This window comes from Xiphias gladius, chromosome 7 (assembly GCF_016859285.1).
Source record: "Xiphias gladius isolate SHS-SW01 ecotype Sanya breed wild chromosome 7, ASM1685928v1, whole genome shotgun sequence".
Lineage (NCBI taxonomy): Eukaryota > Metazoa > Chordata > Actinopteri > Istiophoriformes > Xiphiidae > Xiphias > Xiphias gladius.
This window is the reverse complement of record NC_053406.1, coordinates 22,777,705-22,800,594: the sequence shown is the minus strand read 5'-3', so window position 1 is coordinate 22,800,594 and position 22,890 is coordinate 22,777,705. Positions and strand designations below refer to the sequence as shown.

At 40.8% G+C, this 22,890-nt stretch overlaps 1 protein-coding gene across 1 annotated transcript in view; it reads right to left on the bottom strand.

Annotated features, from left to right (window-relative positions):
• gbe1b (glucan (1,4-alpha-), branching enzyme 1b) overlaps positions 1-22,671 on the bottom strand; it is an 83,793-nt gene extending 61,122 nt beyond the window's left edge. Inside the window, exons 1-7 of the mRNA XM_040130021.1 lie at positions 22,429-22,671; positions 11,829-11,998; positions 9,088-9,203; positions 6,707-6,832; positions 5,767-5,902; positions 2,285-2,375; positions 327-536 (exon numbers count right to left, since the gene is read on the bottom strand). Of these exons, the coding sequence (XP_039985955.1) occupies positions 327-536; positions 2,285-2,375; positions 5,767-5,902; positions 6,707-6,832; positions 9,088-9,203; positions 11,829-11,998; positions 22,429-22,526 (947 nt within the window). The 5' untranslated portion in view covers positions 22,527-22,671. The remainder of the gene's footprint in view (positions 1-326; positions 537-2,284; positions 2,376-5,766; positions 5,903-6,706; positions 6,833-9,087; positions 9,204-11,828; positions 11,999-22,428) is intronic.
• Positions 22,672-22,890: the final 219 nt, after the last annotated feature.

The following is a 22,890-nucleotide window of genomic DNA, read 5'->3' as shown; positions in this document are numbered from 1 at the left end:
GCTAAGAAGAAACAGTTTGTGTTGTTCTTACTTCTTGAGGAGAGGTACTGTAGGTGGTTGGATGAAGAAATTTCTCAACATACAGATCAAATACATTAAAAGGAGGAATTTCTCACATTCCCACGAAAGCTTAAAGAAGATCATTTAGGTTACTAATATACATTTTCTTTCTTTAAGAACACACACTTGATGGCTTTTGAGTTTACTTTTATCAACTGTGTCCTCTATACATGTAAGCCAAATCAATTCATTTACTGCAACGTGATTAAATTACACAAATATGAGGATGAGGTACAGTAGAGTAGTTAACACTGGTGCCGAAGTACCTGGAATAGTTGAATAGGCGGCTGTCCCACTGCTTGTGCTCCCCTCTGGGCGGAGAGTGGAAGAAACACGAGTCGGAGCCATCAAAGCGGTTCAGGCCGTCCTCCGTGTTCTTGGAGGCATGGCTGTGAACGACGTCCAGCAGCACCACGATGCCCATCGAATGAGCCACGTCAATCAGCTGCTTCAGCTCGTCTGGGGTACCATACCGACTACAGAGACACACACAGTCGGTTGGTTAGTTCACCACATCCGGACCCTGTCCTAAACCCTCTCTACTTTATCACCTAAACTTAACTCAAATCTACTCTTAACCAGTCTTAACCCTAAATCCAAGTCATAATGACAAAATTATGATCAGAAGAAGAATGGACCATCTGCCCTCGCAAAGGCCAACCTTCTAAACAATAAACTTCTCAGTCTCATTCTAATGCCTAAACATAATCCTACACCTTAACGTGCCCCCTCCCCCAAAAATAAACCTGGTTGGTGACATGTGCAAAGTGACGACCAATAAAAATTTCCTCAGCTCGGAGATTGTTTTTCATTAAGGTACTATCACAGTGTCAGCAGGCCCACACTTTAGGAGCAAGTGCAAGAGCACACACTGAATTTATATTTTCACCAAAATGTGTTTGTGATGCAAATAACCACAAGGCTATTGAACAGTACACTGTTTCACAAACACAGCCTCCTTATGAGATAATTTATCTACAGATCATCCATCACAACCACATTGTCAAGGGGGCTTACAAGGATTTTGTCATTTGATAGCTTTTATATAATATCGTAACTCTTCCACAGTTCCTTCATACTATCTAAAGGGTCATGAAGGAGACACTGTGGGACTGAGAGGACACTCTGGAAACCACAATGTAACTGTAGGTATGCATAAACACCTTCATATACAAACATGAATATCTTTGCGTACACTCCTCATCTTGTCCAGTAACGTCCTTCTGTCCTTCCAGCTATCATTATATCAGCTTCCTTACAAACCGGGACACATAGCGGCGGTACTACCCGGCTTCCCGGTACTCAGCCGCTCAGGTTTTAAATGACACCGAGAGATCAATCATGGATGAAATTACACCATATGCATTACACTTCGGGTTTATGCTCCACTCTAAGCAAGGAAGGAGGGAACTCTGAAAGAAGATAAACACTCAGACTAGTCCACCTTTATCTACGGCTCCCTCCACTGTCTGCATAAAAGGCATATGTATTTACCGAGAGATTTTTGCTCGTTTCAGACTTCCTAACTTTGATTTGAGGTGACTGGGTTGAGTAAGAAGTTACTCACTTTTGTCTGTTTTCATGACAGTGTGAAGTTACTCAATCAACCCTCCAAAAGAAATTTGTCAAAAATTATTTGGATAATCCTTAAGATTTCAGTCCTGGTCAATCTGGCAATCCCTGTGGTTATAGGTGGTAACAACACTGATGCAGGTCCGAGAATTCCCTTTTGAAATCACACACACGAACCCTAACCCTGCCGTGAGTGACTACTCTGTCAGAAATGCAACAGAAGAAATGCGACTGGTGTATCCGTTTTAAAGTGCAGCCAAATCAACCGTGGGCTGAGAGGACCGATCACTTTACGTTGTTTTAGTGCAGAAGACTGAAGAGGGCAGCAAACAATGCCGTCTGGCATGGTGATGCTGAAGTCATGGTCTAATGTTGTCTTCCACGTCATGAGAAATGCGCGCATCCACCTGCCGTCTTGCAAATATCCTGAATCCAGCGCGAGAGAGGCAGACCCTGCCACTAACAAGGAAAACTCCAATATAGGGAGTAATTACAGAATGCAAATACATGTAGTGGCTATTGCTGAAACAGTGGTAACCGTACATTCTAAAATCCATGGCTTGATATAATGAACATCACAAGTTTTAATGCTTAATACGTTTGTTTGTTTTTTTAAACACAACAACTTTTCAAGAAACTGACAAATATTTACCTGGAAGCAGCAAAGAAACTCGTAACCTGATAGCCAAAGCTTGCATAGTAGGCATGCTCCATGATAGCCATCAGCTGAATACAGTTGTAACCTAGATACAAAGAGGAGAGAGCAAAAAAAAAAAAAACATTACGCTATTTCAAGAAAAAAGTTCATCTCGATTTCAGTTTTACAAAGCTTTCATTCCAGATTATAGTGTTATCTCTGTCTAACTGATGTAAATAGATATTATCAGATATTATCTGTGGGTAAACCACTAAATTATGTATGATCAGAAAATGTGCGTGTGTGTGTGTGTGTGTGTGTGTGTGTGTGTGTGTGTGTGTGTGTGTGTGTCTTATATACTGCATTTATGACAGCATGAAACAATGTAACTTGACATCCCGGAGCGTCTATGTTATTATGAGCATTACAACCCGTCTATTTGGATAGCATCATTTCCTGCAATAACTGGAGGGGGTATTATTCTTGCCAGCCCCTGGTTTTCTCTTAAAATAACACCAGCTCCTTAGCTCATACACCAAACAACAGTTAGAAATGCAAGATACTCTTTTAATGTAATTATATGGGGTTGGTTGGCCACACAAGCTAAAACAAGGAGTGCAAGATGTTTTTGAATACTTGTACTATACTGTATACTTATACCAACACAGACAATGTTATTCTAAAATTCTGTACCAATATGCAGTATCCACAAAATTCACATTAGTGTGGTACTTAAAGCACCTGAAAATATTAGAACTGGATACCATTTGACCATGGAGAGTCATACTGTATATTTGAGCTATAGGCATTTCCTTTTTGACGCAAGGTCTGGTATCCTAAAGACAAGCTGTGGCTACAGGGAAACACCAGCTATCAGAGTCAGGAGGTCATGTACAACATTTCAAAACGACCTAAGAAAACTGCTTCTATGAATAAGAACAACAGGCTTTTAAACTGCCATTGAGCGCTCCAGAGGGAGGCCCTGTGGTTTTTCACTCTTGTGTGGAGCCGATTATTTATTTATTTCTTTTCAGGCTGGAGACAGAAAAAAAAAACAACTTTGACTTCTAAAAGAGTGTTACAAAGCACTGGGGTGAGAGGAAGTTTCTCTCATATCTATATCTATATAGATATATATATATCTATATAGATATCTATAGATATCTCGATAGACAGATATAGATATCTATAGATATATCTCTCGATAGATATAGATATCTATATCTCTCTCTCTGCAGATCTCTCTCTCTCTATCTATCTATCTATCTATCTATCTATCTATCTATCTATCTATCTATCCATCTATATCTATATCTAGATAGATATATACATATATACATATAGATATAGATCCATATATACATATAGATCCATATAGATCGATATATACATAGACAGATATATAGATAGACAGATATATAGATATACATATATATAGATAGATATAGATATATATATAGTCTCTCCACAGTGAAGATAATCAGGAAAATGAAATGGCAGGCAAAGGCAGCCGTCACTAGAGACGGTGGAGTTAAGCCTCCTGGAGAATCCTGTTGTGCAGATTCCTTCGGCTGCTGCAGGTACATTCTTTGACAGCATTTACTCCGGCAGTTTCCTTTCCTGCTGAACAGGATGACACGGCCAAGGAAACAGCATTTATCAGATTGCTCCTGGTTTGCTGTGCCAGTCATATCTGTGCCTTTTAATAATGTCACTGCAGCTGGCTGAATTTAAATGGAAAATATTGCCTCATCTCATATGAGCAGAATTGCAAACAAAGACAGGGATCTTTTCCATAAGGGTTAAGTCATATTTGAATTTAGCTCTTTATAATGACTTAAGCTATTAATGTTATTAATGAATAATAAAATTTGGTAAATAGTGAGACAAGATCAAAAAAATGTTACAATAAAATGTTTTTTTAAAATTTGTTTTCACAATTTAGTCTGTTGTTTTGGATGAGAATTACCGATTATGCTAGTTTGATTCATTTTTATCCTAGCAAGGCACAGTTTTGGTCAAGAGAGAAACTAGAAATAGAAAACAGAAGTAAAAGCAAAAGAAAATTAAGGCAAATTAAAAAAAAAAAAATACAATTTGTGCTGGACAGATGGACAAACAGGCTGACTTTGCCATCTATACCACTATGTTGCTAGCATAGCTAGAAATCACACTTACACTTAAGTATTGAACATTTTCAATTTACTTAAAAACTAATCATTGTTTTAAATTTTGTCCTGCTGTGCAAAAAATTTTTCAAGTGGAGTCTTGCAGCTTGCCTCTTCATTTCTTTAATAAAACAACAACAAAAAAAAGTCAAAATCTTGCAAAAAAATCTAATTCAAACATAATTTTAAGATAATTTCAAGTCTTTTACCTCATGCCCCCTGTATGTTATATTAATTTCAAAAATATTATATAACTCTTCTCTTACTTGTGAAGGACAATGTTTACAGCTGCATCACTAATCAGTCGCCTGATGAATAGTTTGTTTTTTTATCAGATAGATTTCAAGTATGGAACAATCACACAGTTCTGTTTATACATATTCAAGTAAGGCTGGACGGTGAACTGAATTTATTGACTTACAGGCATTATGAATCTTTTACCAATCAAAGTTGACTCATATCACAATATTCAATAGATAAATTGCCTTTTTTGTCCATGATTAAATTGAGGATGGCTGCAACAGCCAGTGACATACAGTGTAACCAGCGGTTCAACCAGTAAATCAGCCTACAGTCAAGACCAGACGTCCAACATCTCTGTAGGTCTGAGGTGAGTCAGGTGTCAGAAGTGAGCCAGATAGAAAATATACATGTCGTGATGTATGAAAAAAACATTTTCTGTTAAATAATAAGATGCCTTTTCTCCACTATTGGCTGTCTGAGTCAAGCTCATGGAAATGGAAAAAACGAGTTGTCAGTTTTGGGGCCATATCTGCTGCGTGGTGTGACTTGTGCTGTGGAGCCCTCTTTACAAAACACTGTCCAACGGTCAGAGATCCCTTCAGGTCATGCCAGTAAACAGGATGTTGACTTTCTGATGTGGTTTTGTGCAGAGGGAGTGTGACAGGTCTGTCTCAGAAAATACTGCTAGTGGAACAACAGTGGCTCTCAGGACAGCCTGGCATGTGTGCTGGGTAATGGACAAGTGCTGACGGAGATGGCACAGGACCCTGGTACATACTTAAAAAAAAAAAAAGGAAAGGAAAGAAAAAAAAAAACGGCTCTCGAACGCCTCTACTATTGCTTTTCCAAAAACCACACAGTTGAATCAGATTTGATGTGTAGAGAGGTACTGTATGCTTCTCTGTCTCGGTGCTCTTCGCTAGAGAAGATACAAAATGCTATCGACAAAATCCCTGACTGAAACATAGTAAAGATGAAGAGGATGATGCTGAGCACTTTTCATAGACCTGCGTAGCCAACAAAATAGGAGGGAGACCAGAAGGGGAGAGATTAATATAATGGAGGTAATGTGGCCTCGTGTCTTACCCAGGTCTTTTATGCGAGGCAGCACGTTGGTTGTGAAGTTGGTGTATGAGGCAATCTTTTCCTCTGGTGAAGCGATGCCCACGTGGGCCTCGTATGTTCTCAGGCTTATGGGCTTCTTTGGCCGAGCGTGGATTTGCTGGAGAAGAAACCAAAATAAGACGGAAAATCGTGAAGTGAAGAGTCCAGCACTTTTTCCTAAATACGGCTAAAAATACAGTACATTTGGTGAGTAATTATGAATGATAAGGTCAAAGACAAAGTGTGGGTTTTCTGGGTCTCTGAAACAATATCTTACCACAGAGGCCGATAATAGTTCTGCACATAAAATATTAAAAGATCTATGATTCACTCTGTCTCAGTTACACAACGGGAGAGGGATTTGTTTTATACATAGAGCAAATTTCCAAATGGCTACCCACAAGACCTTGCAAACCCAATGAAGTACATGATTGCCACTTGTAAATAAAGCAAATATAGTACTAATAAGAGAGCTCCGCTAATTAAAATGATGCCAAATAACAAGCAATAAAGAAAGCAAGGTGGTCTTTAATAGCCTGTTATTGTTCTGCTTGTGCATACTTGTGCTGAGGACGTTAAATAGCACTGAGATACATTCAGACCCTCTCAAAACAGCAGCACGAAGCAACCGCATTAAAAATGGCCTGCGCAGCTTTAGATATGAGATGTAACGGCTTGCTTCAAATGTAAATATGTGTTTGCCATTGCAAGAAATCAAAGTAGTGATGGAAGGACCAGAACAAGGCATTTTAAAATCTGACAAGCAAGCTCAACATGCATTAGTTTTATTGGCTTAACAGAGGAGATTTTCTAAATTTTTCTTTTAATTAATTTAGTGAATACAATTAAAAAATAAATGCTGAAAAAAAAAGCATTTTTTTGGTTTGTTTTTGAAAAACAAACCATTCAAATAATAACTTACAATGTAAGGTTGAGGGGGATCCCAGTGAACCCAGTCGTAGATGACAGATTCCTCATTCTTGGTCACATATTTTGCCCATGGCGAAATCCGGTAGAGCCGCTCACCGTCCTTAGTGTGAACTACCACCTGTGAAAATAAGACAAATGAGTGTCGGTTATAGGAAGGGCACTTGAACAATGACACAGAGAAAGGACGTTCAGAAGACACTTAACATGAGCTGAGAGGAAGGGGAGACACACAATGTCTAATAAGCGGACAAAGGATACAGACCACATGATATACATTGCGGCATCTGAAATCGGGATTAAAAATATACAGGAATACCTCCTTCTTGTAGGATAATTGTATGCAAACTACAGTAAAATGGAAAAATTGCTGCAAAAGTGAAAACATGACTCCCACTGACTCCTGTATGTTTCTGTCCCTGGACGTATGTTATTTCAATCTCAGGTTTTATTTACACCTTTCAGCCATGAAATGCTTACATCATAAAACTGTGCTGTTACTCCTCATCCATTCTACAGAAAAGACGGCGCAGATTGTTCAACCAATAAACCAAACATTTTTCAACGTGTCAACATGAAAACCGGCCCTCTTCCAGAAAGCAGCTCCCTGCTGTCGAATGTAAAACCAACAGTTCTAAAACTATTACACAGGGCGCTCAGGAGACACTTAACACATAATATGGTGTAGAGGACAAAAAGCTACAGTATTTACCAGAAAACCTGTTGTGGTCAATCTCGATTCAATCGGTAATTATTTTGTTATTTATTGTGTGAGGGATGCAGCTTTTCCATTGGCCTTAACATTGGCCCATCTTGAGAGGGGATTTGAGCAAGGGAGCAATTTAAAAATAAATAAATAAATAAATTTAAAAAAAAAAAAAAAGATAATCGGGAAATCCTTATCCTTTGCTTCGCATCTATTATGTCTGCAATTCAGGATTGGAAGGGGGTCAAATAGGTATAGTTTGGAAATCTAACTGACCAGTTACTTTACCTCCATCAGTCAAATAAGAAAGGAGATTGCCAGCGTGAGAGTTGGAAAAACACACCGAGAAATCGATCCTGCAGTGTTACCCACAGTATGTGCTCACCCTGTTTTGTCCCCTTCAGAAACAGGCAGTAGAACCCAACTAATTCTGGCTACTATTGTGAAGTAATGACTGTTCCAATGCCACCTGCCTGTGAGCCATTGGCCAGACCCCCCTCTGGGGTTTTTTCATTGTGGCCAGGCCACCTGGGGGTTAGCTGCCTGGCTCCCCTTATGACATGCTTCACAGTTTATAGGATTAGGAAAAGATAGTTGGATAAATGGCCTGGCATAAAGCCTGACAAAGCAGTGGTCCTTCAGACAAATTGCCCAGCATTAGGCACATTAAAGAAAAATCAGACTGCTGGACAGGCTGAGGGGTGCATGAACAGGAAAAACAACTAAGAGCCAAGCAGTATGCGGGAAGTTAGGGGTGGATGAAAATGTGGGCATTTGATCACTTAGATAACACTTCAGTTCACTTATTCAAAGTCTTGCATACTTGCAACTTTAAGAGCTCATTGTAAATACTGTTACCGAAAAAAGGGACAATGCTTGTTTATGGAGAAAAATTGGGCCCTGAACAAATGGGATGGAAGGGCAAGCTGCTCTACATGAGAGCGATTGGAGCTAAGCTTGTGCTTCCACGAGGGAGTGCTGTGGAACTAATTCTAAAGTGGAGCTCACAGCAAGACAGCCATTCATAGGCAGCAGGGGTGCACAGGGAAAGGCCAGGTGCCAGCATTTCCATCTGCTTCTTATCGTCCTTAGACTGACCTCAGCTGACAATGGGAGCTGGGCAGCCTGTCCAGGGCGCAGGAGTGTGCCAACAATGACCCAGTCCCAAGGAGAGTGGCGCCGCGATGCCATCCATTCCTTGCCTGGCATCTCATTTCAGGATTATTTCTCATCCACACTGTTTTCTTGGGAGACAATGCATAATGGGAGGTGCGTCTTTTGCATTTAACCCTGATGAATTATTTACAAGAGCTAAAAACTAATCATCTACGCCCACTGTGGCCTGTGTTTTTCGCTGAACAAACACGGCACAGTGTCCTGAGGGATACCTTCCGCAGATGGGAGTTGAAATAAAAGCCATCAGTTGGGCTCCTCAGGTGCATCTACCGTCCACTGTGCAGACTGTGTACATACAGTAATCTCCCTTCTGCGCGCTGTGAGTATGACATGTCGTTGACGGCAACACGCCAGGTTTTTCACTTGGTTCACACGACACGACACATGACAGGGAATCTCCCTTGCACATTACGGTGACAAGTTCCCATGCCGCCACAGCGAGATGACAACTACCGAGGGAGCGAAAATAGGCATGAAGATGTTCTGTTCCCTACCTTGAGTTTGGTGTTATGATCCACAGCTGGAGACTTGTCATGCTTGGGCGGGAGAATCAGTTCCCACTTGCCAAATTCCTTCCTGGTGTAGGGGTGGGAGAATTTGTCCCAGCCATCTATGGGTGAACACAGAGTGGGTTTAAACTCATTAAGTCAAGTGTTTTACAGCACAGATCCAATCGTCGGTTCTTATTAGCAGTGCCCGGATCAAAGTAAGCCTAGCGATCATGTACTGTACAGTATGCCCATGACAGCAGCCCAAGTCAGTACACGAATCTCTCTGGTGCTCTTCGGTGTCTTATGGTAGGAAGTGAACACAGACCTGACAATTAGGGAAAAGTCTGATAAAAAAGAAAAAGAAAAGATGACTGAGATATTCGTTTTATATCTCTAGATTATAGCTTAAGGTCTTTTTTGATTTTACTACTAGTCAGAAATGTTAAAATCCAACCACAGGGGCTTTCATTATTGCTGATTGCAAATAAAACAATTAACAGTTGCATCATTCCTCATTACAGCAGTGTGTTGCCACTTTGCCTTGTGCTAACGACAGCTTGTAGCTGATACTCACCACTGTGGCTCTTGCTCTATTTCAACATCCCCATGTGGTCACAGGGCCTCTATTTTTTGACTTCTACGCACACTCTCCACACCATTTGTCCTTCTCACTCTTTCTCCTCTAAAACCTCTTACATAATTCTTCCTCTTTGTTTTTGTATTCTGCACTGCTCTCCCGTATCCTGTGACTTCTGCAACGGTGAGCAAAGCAGCAGGCTCAGTCATCTAAAAGAAAAACTGATAAAACACCACTTCACTGCTCATTGAATTATATCTGAGTGAACAACAGACAGGTGTTACATTCATAACCTGCTGATAACACATTACCAACTGTCATTGACTGACAGGAATATATTACGACACAAAACATTTATTATAAAGTGACCACCTTGGCATGTCAATTTAGGGCGTTGTTTATATTCAGTAATCCATATCTGCTTGCTATTCATGAGCAAAAAACAACGGCAGGATAGAAAATGAATCACAGGAGATGTTCCAGAAGTGACCGGGCACAACACCAGCACTTTTCACAGGCAGACCAAGTTATTTATTTATTTTTTTTCACAATTTATTTATCTTTCTACGCTTAAACTCCTCTGAAAAAATACTGTGCATTATGCATCCAACCTGCACCATATTCATGACTAGGGCTGCTGGGCTGTTTCCACATTTACTATGAAATTGAAATCAAATAATATGACTGAGCCGTGTCAAAATATAATCTCTCACAGAATTGAAAGTTGGAATTGAGCTGCTGCCCAAGGTCCTGGGAAGATAATTAAAAAAGGAACAGGAATAATGTGGAAAGAGGGAATGGCAGCAACAGAACCAACTAGCACAAAAAGTGTGTAAGGACAATAAACAAATTGACAAATCTCTGGTTTTGCACACAGTATCAATCTGAGGATATTACTATTAGCATTTGCTTTCCTTTATCGTCGTTACCTGCAGGGTGCCAGTTCGGAATGGCTGTGGCACAGAGGTAAGTATTTGTGCTGTGGTGGAGCATGGCAAATGGTATTGGAGTTATGTGCAAACGTCTGAAATTGTTCACCTTGTTATTTTTTTTTCCCACCCTACTACTACATATTTGTACTTCTTATTATTTGTGCACTGAGAGTAATATATCGCCAATGGCATGTGTAATAGATCTCAGTGTATTAATAAATTTGACAAAGGAAAGAAGAAACACACAAAGAAGACAGAAAATAACACTGAGTGCTTGTATTACCTTGTACTGTACATCTGTTTGATAGATGAAAGCGAGTCTCATTTAATCTTCTTGATGAGAAAAATAAATAATTTTGCTGCATTTTAACGGCCCACATTTACCGAAAATAACACTCAACAGACTATTAACCTGAAATTACTTTCAAAGTTGGGACTGGAGGGGATAGAGATTTCAGTGCAAACACAGAGGTTGCACTGTCTCAACAACTTTGCAGGCAATGATGAAACAACCAGCTACTAAAATATTAACAAACACTCCCACATTCAAAAGAACCCCCTTTAGTATGCAAGTTTATCCAGTGTTATCAATATTTCCACATTTCCTAGTCCCAGGTTGGTTGATCAAAAGGGCTGATACCCTTGTACCAAAGTCTGCTGTGCTTTTTTCTTAATTGTTTGCTCTTTTGTGTTCAAAAGTGCAGAAATGTCAAATTTCTTATTTAATGCACCATGAAGATACGCAACCTTTGTGTTTGTTCTGAAATCTCATTTTCCTTTCGCTCCCAACAGTGTATGTAACTTAATATTAAAGTTTCATTTCCTTTTTAGTAATCCCATTTATTATTGCAAATTGATTGCTATTGTAGAATTGGAATGAAGAACACCTTCATCTATCAACCTGCTGCGTGCTTCTTTTAAACCTAATGATGACGCTGCTGTGCCACAAAGAAATTAAGATTTCCTAACACAAAAGACGCACTATTTTGTAAAAATAAATTGATAGGAAAAAAAAATATTAGGTTTCTTAAGCTCCAACTTTTAGCTTGAATTTCAGGCTGTTCACATCCATATTAAGTGCTGTAAGAACTGCAGCCAGCTTAAACCACAGAACATGCAAGTGTGGAAAATAAATGACCAGCAATAAAACTCACTGGATGCTTTAAGGAAACAACCTGTACATCACACCGATGTGACGTTGTCCAGGAGCAAACGGTTCTTCTCGGGCTACTTACTGAAGTCACCGGTGAGGAAGAGGGCCTCTGCAGCCGGAGCCCACTCTTTAAAGAACAGGCTGTTGTTAGACAGTCGCTGCACACCAAAGGTATTGTAGCTGCGTGTGAACTGGTCAAAGCCTCCCTCTGCTTCTTCCAGCTGGAAAAGCTGCTTCTGTAGCAGCTCATATCTTCAAACCACAGGGAGGACACACACAAAACTGTATAAATTCAGTGGAAAATCTTCCGTTGGATGCATTCAATGTTATACTGTATAACATCTCTTGGTGATGTTAAATAGATTTCAATTATTTTGCACTGAAGTGATTGACTTGTGTATGCTCGATCCCATTGCATCAAGCTGGCATTTTCCACTTCAGTTGGCATCATCCTCCATTTCCCAGAATGCTTTTTGACAACCATCTCAAGAACATCATGTGCATTCAGGTCTGTGTGTTAGCGAAATAACAAAACCAACTGAGTACAAGTTTCTCCAGCTTTCTCTCTGCATATAAGTTAACTGTTGCTTCTTAATTTAATAGTTTAATTATTGATTAATTATTAATGTGAAGTATTCATATAGTATAATAGTTTACATATTAAAAACATGGTACACCTTTATTTTCAAACGAAAGCCACCGCACTCCACAGGGAGGATAATACAATGGAAATTATATCGGTATCTGTTTTTGTTCTGGTAAGTACAACGGCGACGCAAGATGTTAATATGCACACACACAACATATCACTAAACTACTAGGCGTCAAATTAAAATTACTGGGGAAGAGGATATTAATCAGTAATTAACAGTAGTACTACCATTACCGGAAAAAGCAGCCTCTCTATTGTGCAGTGTCAGTGTTGTCACATATGACATATTGTGTCTTTGATTAAATAAGTGAACATCCACAAGAGGAAAGACGTTTGAGACAAATTTACTGTACATGTACAGCGTTTGTTTGAAAATGCTCATATTATTGCACATATGTGTAACTTTTCTAAAAATATTTCATCACATGCAGTGTAGAGTGCACACCGCTGTATCTTCATGTTTCCGTGCTAAAAACTTATCTCTCTCTCTCTTTGAGGTCCCACCTCAGGATGCAAACCTGCCTCATTCCCTCAAGAATTTGGAACTACAGGCATATCCTTAGAGATAAGCCTCAGTCTGTTACCTTCAACTGGGAAGGATAGACTAACTACTTTGCAATTTATCTCACTTAAGTTCCTGCAGCCAGCTGGTGTCCATATCAGATTCCCCCTGGTACAGAAAGCCTCTTTCAGCCAGCTGAGTTAAGTGCACTCTCTACCCAATAGCCCTGAAGCCAAGTTCAGACTGGCCTGTGAATGCCCTGGGGCTAGTGATGATGGGCTGAAGTAACAACGCGATTTCTCAGCAGCTGCTCCCTGTACTGAGCGTAGTGGATAAAGACAGTGCTTGCCAAATGTAAACCTTTAAAGTCCAACCAATGCTGCCACATGCCTCCTTTGCCACTTTGTCACCATTTCAAGAATATGCTGAAAGGAAGGACAAAAGGAGGATTCACTTAAGGGCAGAGCTGCATTGCCACAGTATTAACAGGCATGAAAGTCATGCCTGTGATCATAACAAATGAGTTCCAGGGGGGTGGACCAGAGGGAATAGTGAGCCAAAATCCTGTGCGGATGCAGTATTCATGGCACACCTCTTGTGTCTGTCTCCACTTGAAAGGGACCAAGGAGGCAAACTCGAACCACACATCACAAATTAAGTGTGCCAACTAAGACACAGTTCATTTCAGAAAGTCATTAACAGAGTTGAAGCTATGAGCAAAATCAAAACTTTGATTTATTTTTCTATTATTGATAATCAGACGATGTCGGTGAGCATCAATGCTGTCCTCTCCACCCTTATCTGCAAGTTTTGGATGAGGTTGTTGCTCTCTCTCTCTCTCGTACCCTTCTACCCACTGATGCCAAATACAGTACACAGTACAATATCTAGCTTGAGGATGCACATGGTATCCATGGGCAACATATGGCTGTAAAACACTCCCATCAAGCTGCAAAGAGCAGAGCGTCAGAGTGTGACCGTTTCATCACATATGGCAAACCTTTTTTCTTCAGCACATGCCCTGAATTCCTGATAAAGTCAAGTCAATGTTGGAATAGCATAACTGGACTTCTGTTTTTAAAACTTCTTTTCTCCCTGTCTTCAACTAAAACCAACCAATTTCTTTGAAGGTTACCAGGTATTTTTTTAAAAGTTATTGAAGGCAATTCTGCCAGCTCATGCATTCAAACTAGGAATTGCCTATTAAAGCTAAAATCCCCACCAACTGATGTGCTGTATATGTTTACATGAACCATACAAACAAATTACGATACAAAGAGCATCAAACTTTGAACACAAACCTTATGTGGCCCAAATGTAACAATACAGCAGGAAAATAATTGATCTCAGTTTTATAGTACTCTGCTACTATCGTATGTTGAAGAGCATCTATTTAGGCTATGACTTCAGCCAAAATGTGTAGCTTTTGTGTGTGATTATGGCACCTTTAAAAGAGATTCTGCTGGAATAAGTATTTGTTTGGTGTGCATTGCTGTCAGACCCAGTGTGTTTTTGAAAATACCACTAGAAGTCACCGAAGTCAGAATTTTAAAATCCTGCATATAGGGGCTTTAAGATTATAGATTTTTTTTTAAGAGTCAAGTCTGTCAGTGAGACATGAGACCTTGAATTTAGACATGAGAATCAATTGTTCCTGACACGATATTGCATTCAACTGCTCTCAAATCTACATGTATTTTCTTATTTCAAGTTGAACACATGAAAACACAAGTTGGTAAGATTAACTTATCAAACAATCAAACAATTGCTTATTACCCAACATGACATTAACAGTCATTTGGAGTCATGTTTATGTCCAAGTAACAAATTTAAGTCCAATATTCACTCCCCTTTTAGCTCTCCACCAACTCCTGAGGGAAATTTCTGGTTCTTTAGTTGCTAAATGCTCCACTTTGAATATACAGTAAGTAACTATGTCTGCCTACATTGGGTTCATCAGAAGCTTTTTGCTGAAAAGAGTCGCCTGCTGTGGCTGTACACGACACTGATGAGAGCTTTGAGACTGAACCAAAACAGCTGCGTTTCAGGCCATGTAACTAAACCAATAAGCTAAAAGATGCTGAAAAGGCTCTGTAGGTCTGAGGGGAACTGCAAAGTTGGTTAAAATTAGCCGTGGGTTCTTCACTACAAGCTACTCCTATTATGTGATACATGGCTAATATAAAAATGTTGATTATAGCAGCTTGAAAGAAATACACAACATTGAAAGATCAGTTAGAAGCCTGACACATGCCTGAATTTTATGAAAGAAGAGACACAACAAAGCAATAGTATAGTTTCACTAAGAAATGCTGCTGCTCACTGTCAGGTAGTACACAACCAGAAACACTAATAATCCCTGTAGCCAGAAACTACAAAAAAGTTTTGTCCTGTCCCCTATTCAGTGGTAATAGAACAGCAGGAGATTATAGATGTGACTCACAGATTACAGTCATGGCTCTCTTATCTCTTGGTCTGGGTAACTATTCTTTTTCTAAAAAGACACTGAATATTGCACAACTGAGATATTATCCTTATATAGGTATCACTGCACACAGCAACACTGTTAAGTGACTGACATCAACCTCCTGTTAAATAACTGAATCAGTTCAGTGTCAGACACATTTTTGCTTCTTCTCAAAGTTAACCCCGTTGAACTTCTGAGTTCATAATGCTACAGATAATGCAAATTTTTGTTGCTTCAAATTGGATCATGTTGATCCACTTTTGTGGAATTTACCAATTCATAATTGGAAAATTTCTTTTTGTCCCAAAGTCACACGTTTAGATTAAAATTAAGAGGGGACTGGAGAAAGTGGGACCTTTGGAGAAAGCTCTCCTAAAAGAGAAGACCAAGGCTCAGAAAACAAGAGAAAACTAATCAGTTGGTGAACCTGGAAGTCCTGAAAAATCAAAACTAAGGTTTGGGAGGGGCTTGAGAAGGCAGGCAGTAAAGATCTAATCAACGAGAAAACTGAGGCTCATAGGGTACCCAAGAAAGCAGACGAGCTGGGGGTCACTCTCCTGAATAAGAGAGATGAGACTCAGAAACAGCAGGAGAAACCTGACTTCATCTCTGAGCTGAGTGAGGAGCAGAAGAAGATCAATCATCTGCAGGAGCAGGACGAGAAGATATCCCCTCTCCAAGGCCACAGACTAGCTCAAGCCAAATCCTGCGAGAGACAAAACTGGAGTGGGCTAAGAAGCAAAGCAGCATGACGTCCAGGCTGGATGATCTGGAGACCAACAGTGCAAGAAGAAAAGTTGGATAGCCAGGCAATACTTGGCCTCAGCAGTGGAAGACCAGTAGTCCAATAATCACCCCCGACATTCTGTGGCAGGAGGATCTCTCTTTGAAATTTCTTCCAGAGGTTTCTTCTCATTTGTCTAATGTATTAGTTTTTTTACATAGTATTTCCTCAGGATATTAGAAAACTTGGGCTAGACTGAAAATCTTGACATTCTATACAATCTTTACATTCAACAAACCCCTTTGTCTTGTCATATAGTTCAGTGAAAAAAAAGAAAAAAAAATTAAATATTTCCTGCATTGTTTCAATGCTACAAACATTGTAAGTTTCTGTACAGCTGACATAGCGTGTCTAACGTTAAAGAGCTGTACAGAGATAGTGAGATAGAGATGGACATAGAGAAACTATAAAACTTTGTTTGGAGATATGGGCCATATATTCATATTCATAAATTTAAAAACAAAAGGTAGCGTCACATTTCTGACCATTATAAACAAGTCGCAGTTGACCAGTAATATGTCACTTTTCTGTGTTACTAAAAACTCACCGAGCACTTTATTAGTAACAGAATACTAGTACTAGGTAGGGCCTCCCTTTGCTCTCAAAACAGCCTCATTTCTCCATGGCATGAATTCCACGAGATGTAAGAAACACTTCTTTGAGATTCTGCTCCATGTTTACATGATTTCATGTCATTTCTGCAGATTTATCAGCCACACATTCATGCTGCTAATATTCCTTTCTACCACATCTCACAGGTTGGATTCAGATCTCTTGACTGAGGAGGCCACCGAAATACAGTAAACTCATTGTCATGTTCATGAAGCCAGTTTGAGACGAATTTTGCTTTGTGACATGGTGCATTATTATGCTGGAGGTAGCCCTTAAGAAGATTAAAATTGGTGGTAAATTGTGGCCATAAAGGGATGCACATGGTCAGCAACAATACTGAAATAAGCTGTGGCTTTCAAACATGATTGATTGTTATTAAGGGGCTCACCAAACCATGACGCCACCACCACCAGCCTGGACTTTTGACACCAGACAGGTTGGGCCAATGGATTCATGCTGATGACGCCAAAATTCGGACACTACCATCTACTGCCCCAGCCTAAATCAAGATTCATCAGATCAGGCTACATTTTTCTTCAACTTTCCACTATTGGTTGCGCATTCTGATATGCTTGTCTGCTCACCACAGTAGTAAAGGGTGGTTATCTGAGTTACCGTAGCCTTCTGTCAGCTCCAACCAGTCCTCTCTCATCAGCAAGGTATGTCCGCCCATATAACTGCCACTCACTAGATGTGCTTTGTTTTTGGCAGCATTCTGAGTAAACTCTAGAGACTGTTATGCGTAAAATCCCAGGAGATCAGCAGTTTCCGAAATACTCAAACCAGCCCGTCTGGCGCCAACAATCAAGCCACTGTCAAAGTCCCTGAGATCACACTTTTTTCCCCAATTCTGAAGTTTGATGTGAGCATTAACTGAAGCTCCTGGCCTGTATCTGCAGGATTTTATGCATTCCACTGCTGCCACATAATCAGCCGATTGGGTAATTGCATGAAAAAGCAGGTGTACAGGTGTCCCTAATAAAGTGCTCAGTGACTGTATTTTTCAGTTAATACATTACATTGGGCACAGCCGTTACCTAAAATTCCAACTCACACTTTTCCTCAGCTGTAAAACTTTATGTATCAACAAACTTATGATTCACCCAGAGTTCCTCGAGCCAGAACAAGATCGCCAAATATAGTCCTGTCAGTTTCAGCCAATTCATGTGGCTGTCAATCTAACTTTAGCCAAAAATACATTGTTTGCTTCCATTTCTACAGAGTTGATCTAGACTTCATTATATGTGAAAGGAATCTTTGGGATTTCTTTATTTTAAGCTATTACCAGAACTTTTTTAGACAGTATTATGGATTATCCAGACCATTAGGTTGTGATGTGGCAATGGCTTGGTGTGCAAGATGTTTACAAAGGTAATAAGCCATACGGCACTTTGATAATGACGATCAATACTTGTTCATGAATTCCAACATTCCTGTTAGTGCTCTCATTAGAAAATGTTGTTTTAGCATCAAGGCAAACCAATTAATCACATAAACTGATTTGAAATGATGAGTAATTGAGAAAGATTGTTCTGACCACTCACTGTTGAAACGAGAAGCTCTGCATTTGGCAGACGGGATGGGAGGGGAAGCAAAAGCAGGGCTCTATTTTTGGGGTGACTGAAAAAAAATCTGCTCCAAAATTGTTTGTTTATTTAAAACAATTGTATTAGATATTGTAAGTCCATATGAAATTATCCTCACAACAGAAAAAAAAAACAAAAACCTATACTTTCAAGGTGACATCTGGCTGTTATTTTGATATCATACCTCAACTAGATAACAGTCACAGTTTAAAAACTCCAGTCCTGATATACAGCCCACTTTAAAAAAAAAATGTCCCCACAGAGCAGCTGAACTTTGTAACCTGCTCATACACTCACTGTTAGACAATCAGGCATCTAAATTTAGAGTGGATGTTAAGGCCTGTTGTGTTGTGTATGACTGATGGTGACAGCTGAAGCACAGAGGTGTCAGGACAGTCTGCATCAGCCTGGAGAAACCCAAGTAGGAAAAAGCATCTATGCGTCCTGATCTCAGCTTGCCTAAAGGGCTTCCATACAGCCCAGCAGCAAGGTGACTTTCAAATAATGTCATTAATGTCTGTCTTTGACTAAGCACATTAATGAGGCTAAAGAGGGACCTGAACATTTGCAGAGAGGTTGACTGATTAAAGCTAAAATTCCCTGCTAACCTCATCCCTTTGTTGACCCTCCAGCAAGGTAACGGGAAAATAAATGCTGCCAAAGCTACCTTTAAAAAAAAAAAAAAACATTCATTCATTGTCATTCAACAGGCAGTTTCAGAAATTCAATCCAGTCATTCTAATAATTCCTATTAACCAAGGAACTGCACCCTGTCTTTTTTTCCCCCCACTTATCTTTAATTCCTATTTTTTAGTTCATTACTCTTCAGTCAGAGCACATGCATTGGTAGTTATCACTTCAAAGTCAATAATCAGTTTTGCTTTAAATATATTGCACCACCATCACCAGCATAAGACTCAGACTTATTACGGTATTTTCACTCTGAAATGAGTTGTGATAACATACTCAAATCTTTGCAAAAAACTCTTTGCCATAATAAGCAGCAGTCCCAATGCTCCCTACTTTCATTTGGTCCAATTTAGGAGATACATGGTGCCACGAGCTGCAAAATCCTGGCAGCACTTCCTGCATACTTGCGCAACAGGAAGGGTGAATAATGAAGCATGTCAACAGAGCACTGCTCACTGGGGCGGTAACCTCCGTGCAGCATCAACGGTTGTTTTCACAATCAATCTGAAACTAGCATCCTTATAAAATAAAATAAGAGCTGCCTGCAGCCACGGAGTAGCTAATTAGAATGAGAGGTGTGTAAAATATGCTGGAATAATTTTAACTCTCTGAGCACACCGGCTGCATCTGGTCTGAACCAGAGTTCAACACACCTGTGATGTGGGCAGCCTTGAGCCATGACATAGTGGTGAAATCTAACAAATCAGCCTGTGTGGTCATAGGTCTCCTTCTGATAAGCCATCTGAGTTCTTAGCACTGCGCAGCTCAATGAGGGGACTCAGCATGACACCGCAGCCCGAGAAAGCTCTTGATTTCTATGCCCTTGTTCACGACATGGTGTTTGTACACTGGGCCCTAGAACATCAGGGGCTTACCAAGAATTAACCTTCACACAGCAGTGATCCTATATGTAAAATAATTTATGTGCAACTTTCATCAGCGAGGCAGGTGTTTGAGACACGTCTGGAGCTCGGCGAAGCCTGGCAATCCCAAGCTGTGTCTGAGATGGAACTGACATGCTCATCTCTTTGGAAGGCTCGAGCCCTGCTCACATGTTGCAGAAACAGAGCAGGTGGTCCCTTACCTGCCACACCAGTGACAAGATCTGACACGGTAATGAAAATGGATAAAACTATATGGCCCCTAAGCAGAGTTTTAAGGCCTAACTCCGGCAACGAGCCAACAGTGGGCAGGTACTGCAGCAATGTGAGCTGTAGATCATTATCACTGTCGGCTTTTAAGTAAAGAACATTATGCAATTTTTTTCCTCTTTTTTCTTCTTTAAAATCCAGCAGGTAAGGCTAATTTGACATGGGGTGGGGAATTGAGCTAACGAATTACACTGACATGTTTTGATCCAGATGGCCATCCATCCAGGAATGCGCCTACAGAAAGAAAAATAAATTATTATGAATTTAGCATTATCTTAATATTAACTTGAGCATTTCGTTGCTACTCAGTCGTTGCACGGTATTTTTTTTTTACAGTGTATCCCCTTATTCTAGTACAGTCTGTTAATTTGGTTAAAAACAGAGCTCACAGCTATTTAAATAACTCGAGAACTGAAAGCAAATGAATATAATTTGAAGTTTAAAAAAATGAAATCGGAGACTACATAGTCTGTTGACTTACAGAGAGGGTCTATTTACTTTTGGAGATTAGTGTAGACACGAGGTCAGGGCACTTACCACTGAGAGACACATGGTTCTTTTGAGGGCCATGTAAGGTACTGCACTCATTTTGTATTTAAAACACAGGTTTATTTCAGTGTTCACAATAAGCACATTCACTCTATAACATCCTGTAAATATTCACTGTATTATTTTGGCATCCTTTGGGTGATAAAAGTGGCAGGGAATAAACAGGCCTAAGGGACACTGAATTGACTAATTAGCAAAACTTATGTTTATGAAATTCAAGTTCAGTTAATTAAAATTGATCCTATGAAAAGATTTTGTATGTTTTGTCTCTCCTGGGTGCGTATATTTAAATGCGATCATGGCATGTGAATATGTTTGGTGAGCTCACACAGCGCTCTCAAAACCATGTTACAAGGAACTGGGAAAATTTGCCAATAAATGGAAAGGAAAGGAGAAAATCCACGTATAAAGTGTATCAATCAATATGTAAGATCAGGCACTTTGCAGTCCAACAAATGTTTAGATAACAAAGTTTATAATCCCAAGTAGGATTGGGGTTCATTTAGAACCTGTGTGGCTCTAATTTAAAATCATTTTAAAAATCTAGAAGATAGCCATTAAGACATCTTCCAGTGAGCCAACAAGGCTGTTACATTATTTATCAGAACTTCCCGCTTCGGTTCGTCCATTACTGGCATGGATATATGACTCAATTAAGAAGATGCATCATGCAAACATATTCTAGTCTGAGGATAAAATCTAAGAAACTACTTGTACGCGTGATTTGGAGCCATCGACCATCATAGTTTTGGCAACTGCGGGAAGGTGTGGCTGGAATTTATTGAGGAAATAATCCCAGATTTAAAAAAAAAAAAGAAATGCACTAGCCCACACACACTGCATAATCACTGCTACCACACATGCAGTGTCAGCTACTTGAGACTTCCACCCTAATAATTAATTTGTATGGAGGCCAAATCGAGGCTGAAGGGGGAAATCATGCAGCATATGAGTGCTGCATAAAGTCAATTAATGTCTAAAGGGGTTATTTATATTGCAAAGCCTGTCACAGTGCAAGACGCAAACCAATCAGCTCCCGTACAGTTTTGTGCTCCGAGAGGTGGAAGCGTCCAATTCTGGACTTTAATAGCCCGTAATCAGGACCGAGGCCTGCGGAAAAGCAAGAGTCTGCTGTGATGCTGGACCACGGCGGACGCACCGGCTCCGGCAGCCGAAAACCCACGGGCGAGAGTCGGAGCGTCGCTCCGGCCCCTGAGGCGCTGACCTCACGACGCAGCGTGGACGTCACCCCGGCCGAGGACTCCGATGCTGTCAGGCACCGGAAGTCGACGGACGACTTGGCCTCGTTAGCGTCTTGTCACAAATATTTCAAAGACTTTCTGGTAGCGGGTCCGTTCACTTTGCACAAGGTGAACATCCTTAAAAACCGCTTAGCTTGTCAGCGGGCTAGAAAGGGGAGAGAGGGGGGGGGCTGTCTATCTGCTGAGCCTGAGAGGACAACGCAACTCTATGCGACCCCTGCCAATTCAAAATGTCAAACCTGACTGCGGAAGGCGACTCTCTGGTGTGTTGCAAACGTCGCTTTTTGTTTGTGTGCGTGTGTCTTTTGTTTTTAAATTATATTTCGAGACGCGAACGCCAGGGTGAAGGTGGCCTCTGCTCGTTTCACCGGGGATCGATTTGGCAGACGAATCGCGACGAAAAACCGCCGTTTGCGCCGCGTTTTACCTCCTCTTGAAGTCCTTCTCGTACGCTTTGAGTTGGGGATCCATTTGGAGCAGGCAGCTGAACTCGGGAATTGTAACATTATCCTCTCGGTCTGCCATGGTTTCCCCAGACGAAACCAATCGAGCACCGACCGCTGCTGCCGCCGCCGCCCCGGACGCTATGACAGCGGCGTGAGCGGAGGAGAGGCATGTACCGTGTGGCGGCGTTTCGGCATCCGGAGAAAACAGCGAATCAGGCTGCTCGCGGCCAAGCCCGTCCCATCCCGACACGCCGTGCTTTCCAGCGGGGTCAGAGGGGAGGGAGCCGAGCCGAACCGAGCCGAGCCCAGCCGAGCCGACGCACGGTGTAACTTTAAGATGACAGCGGAGGAGGCGTCCGGGGGAGACGACTCGCGTTTGTATGCAGATGTGCAGTATTGCGGGCTGTCGCAGAGAGCGCTGCCCTGGGTCTGTTCGCCTCACT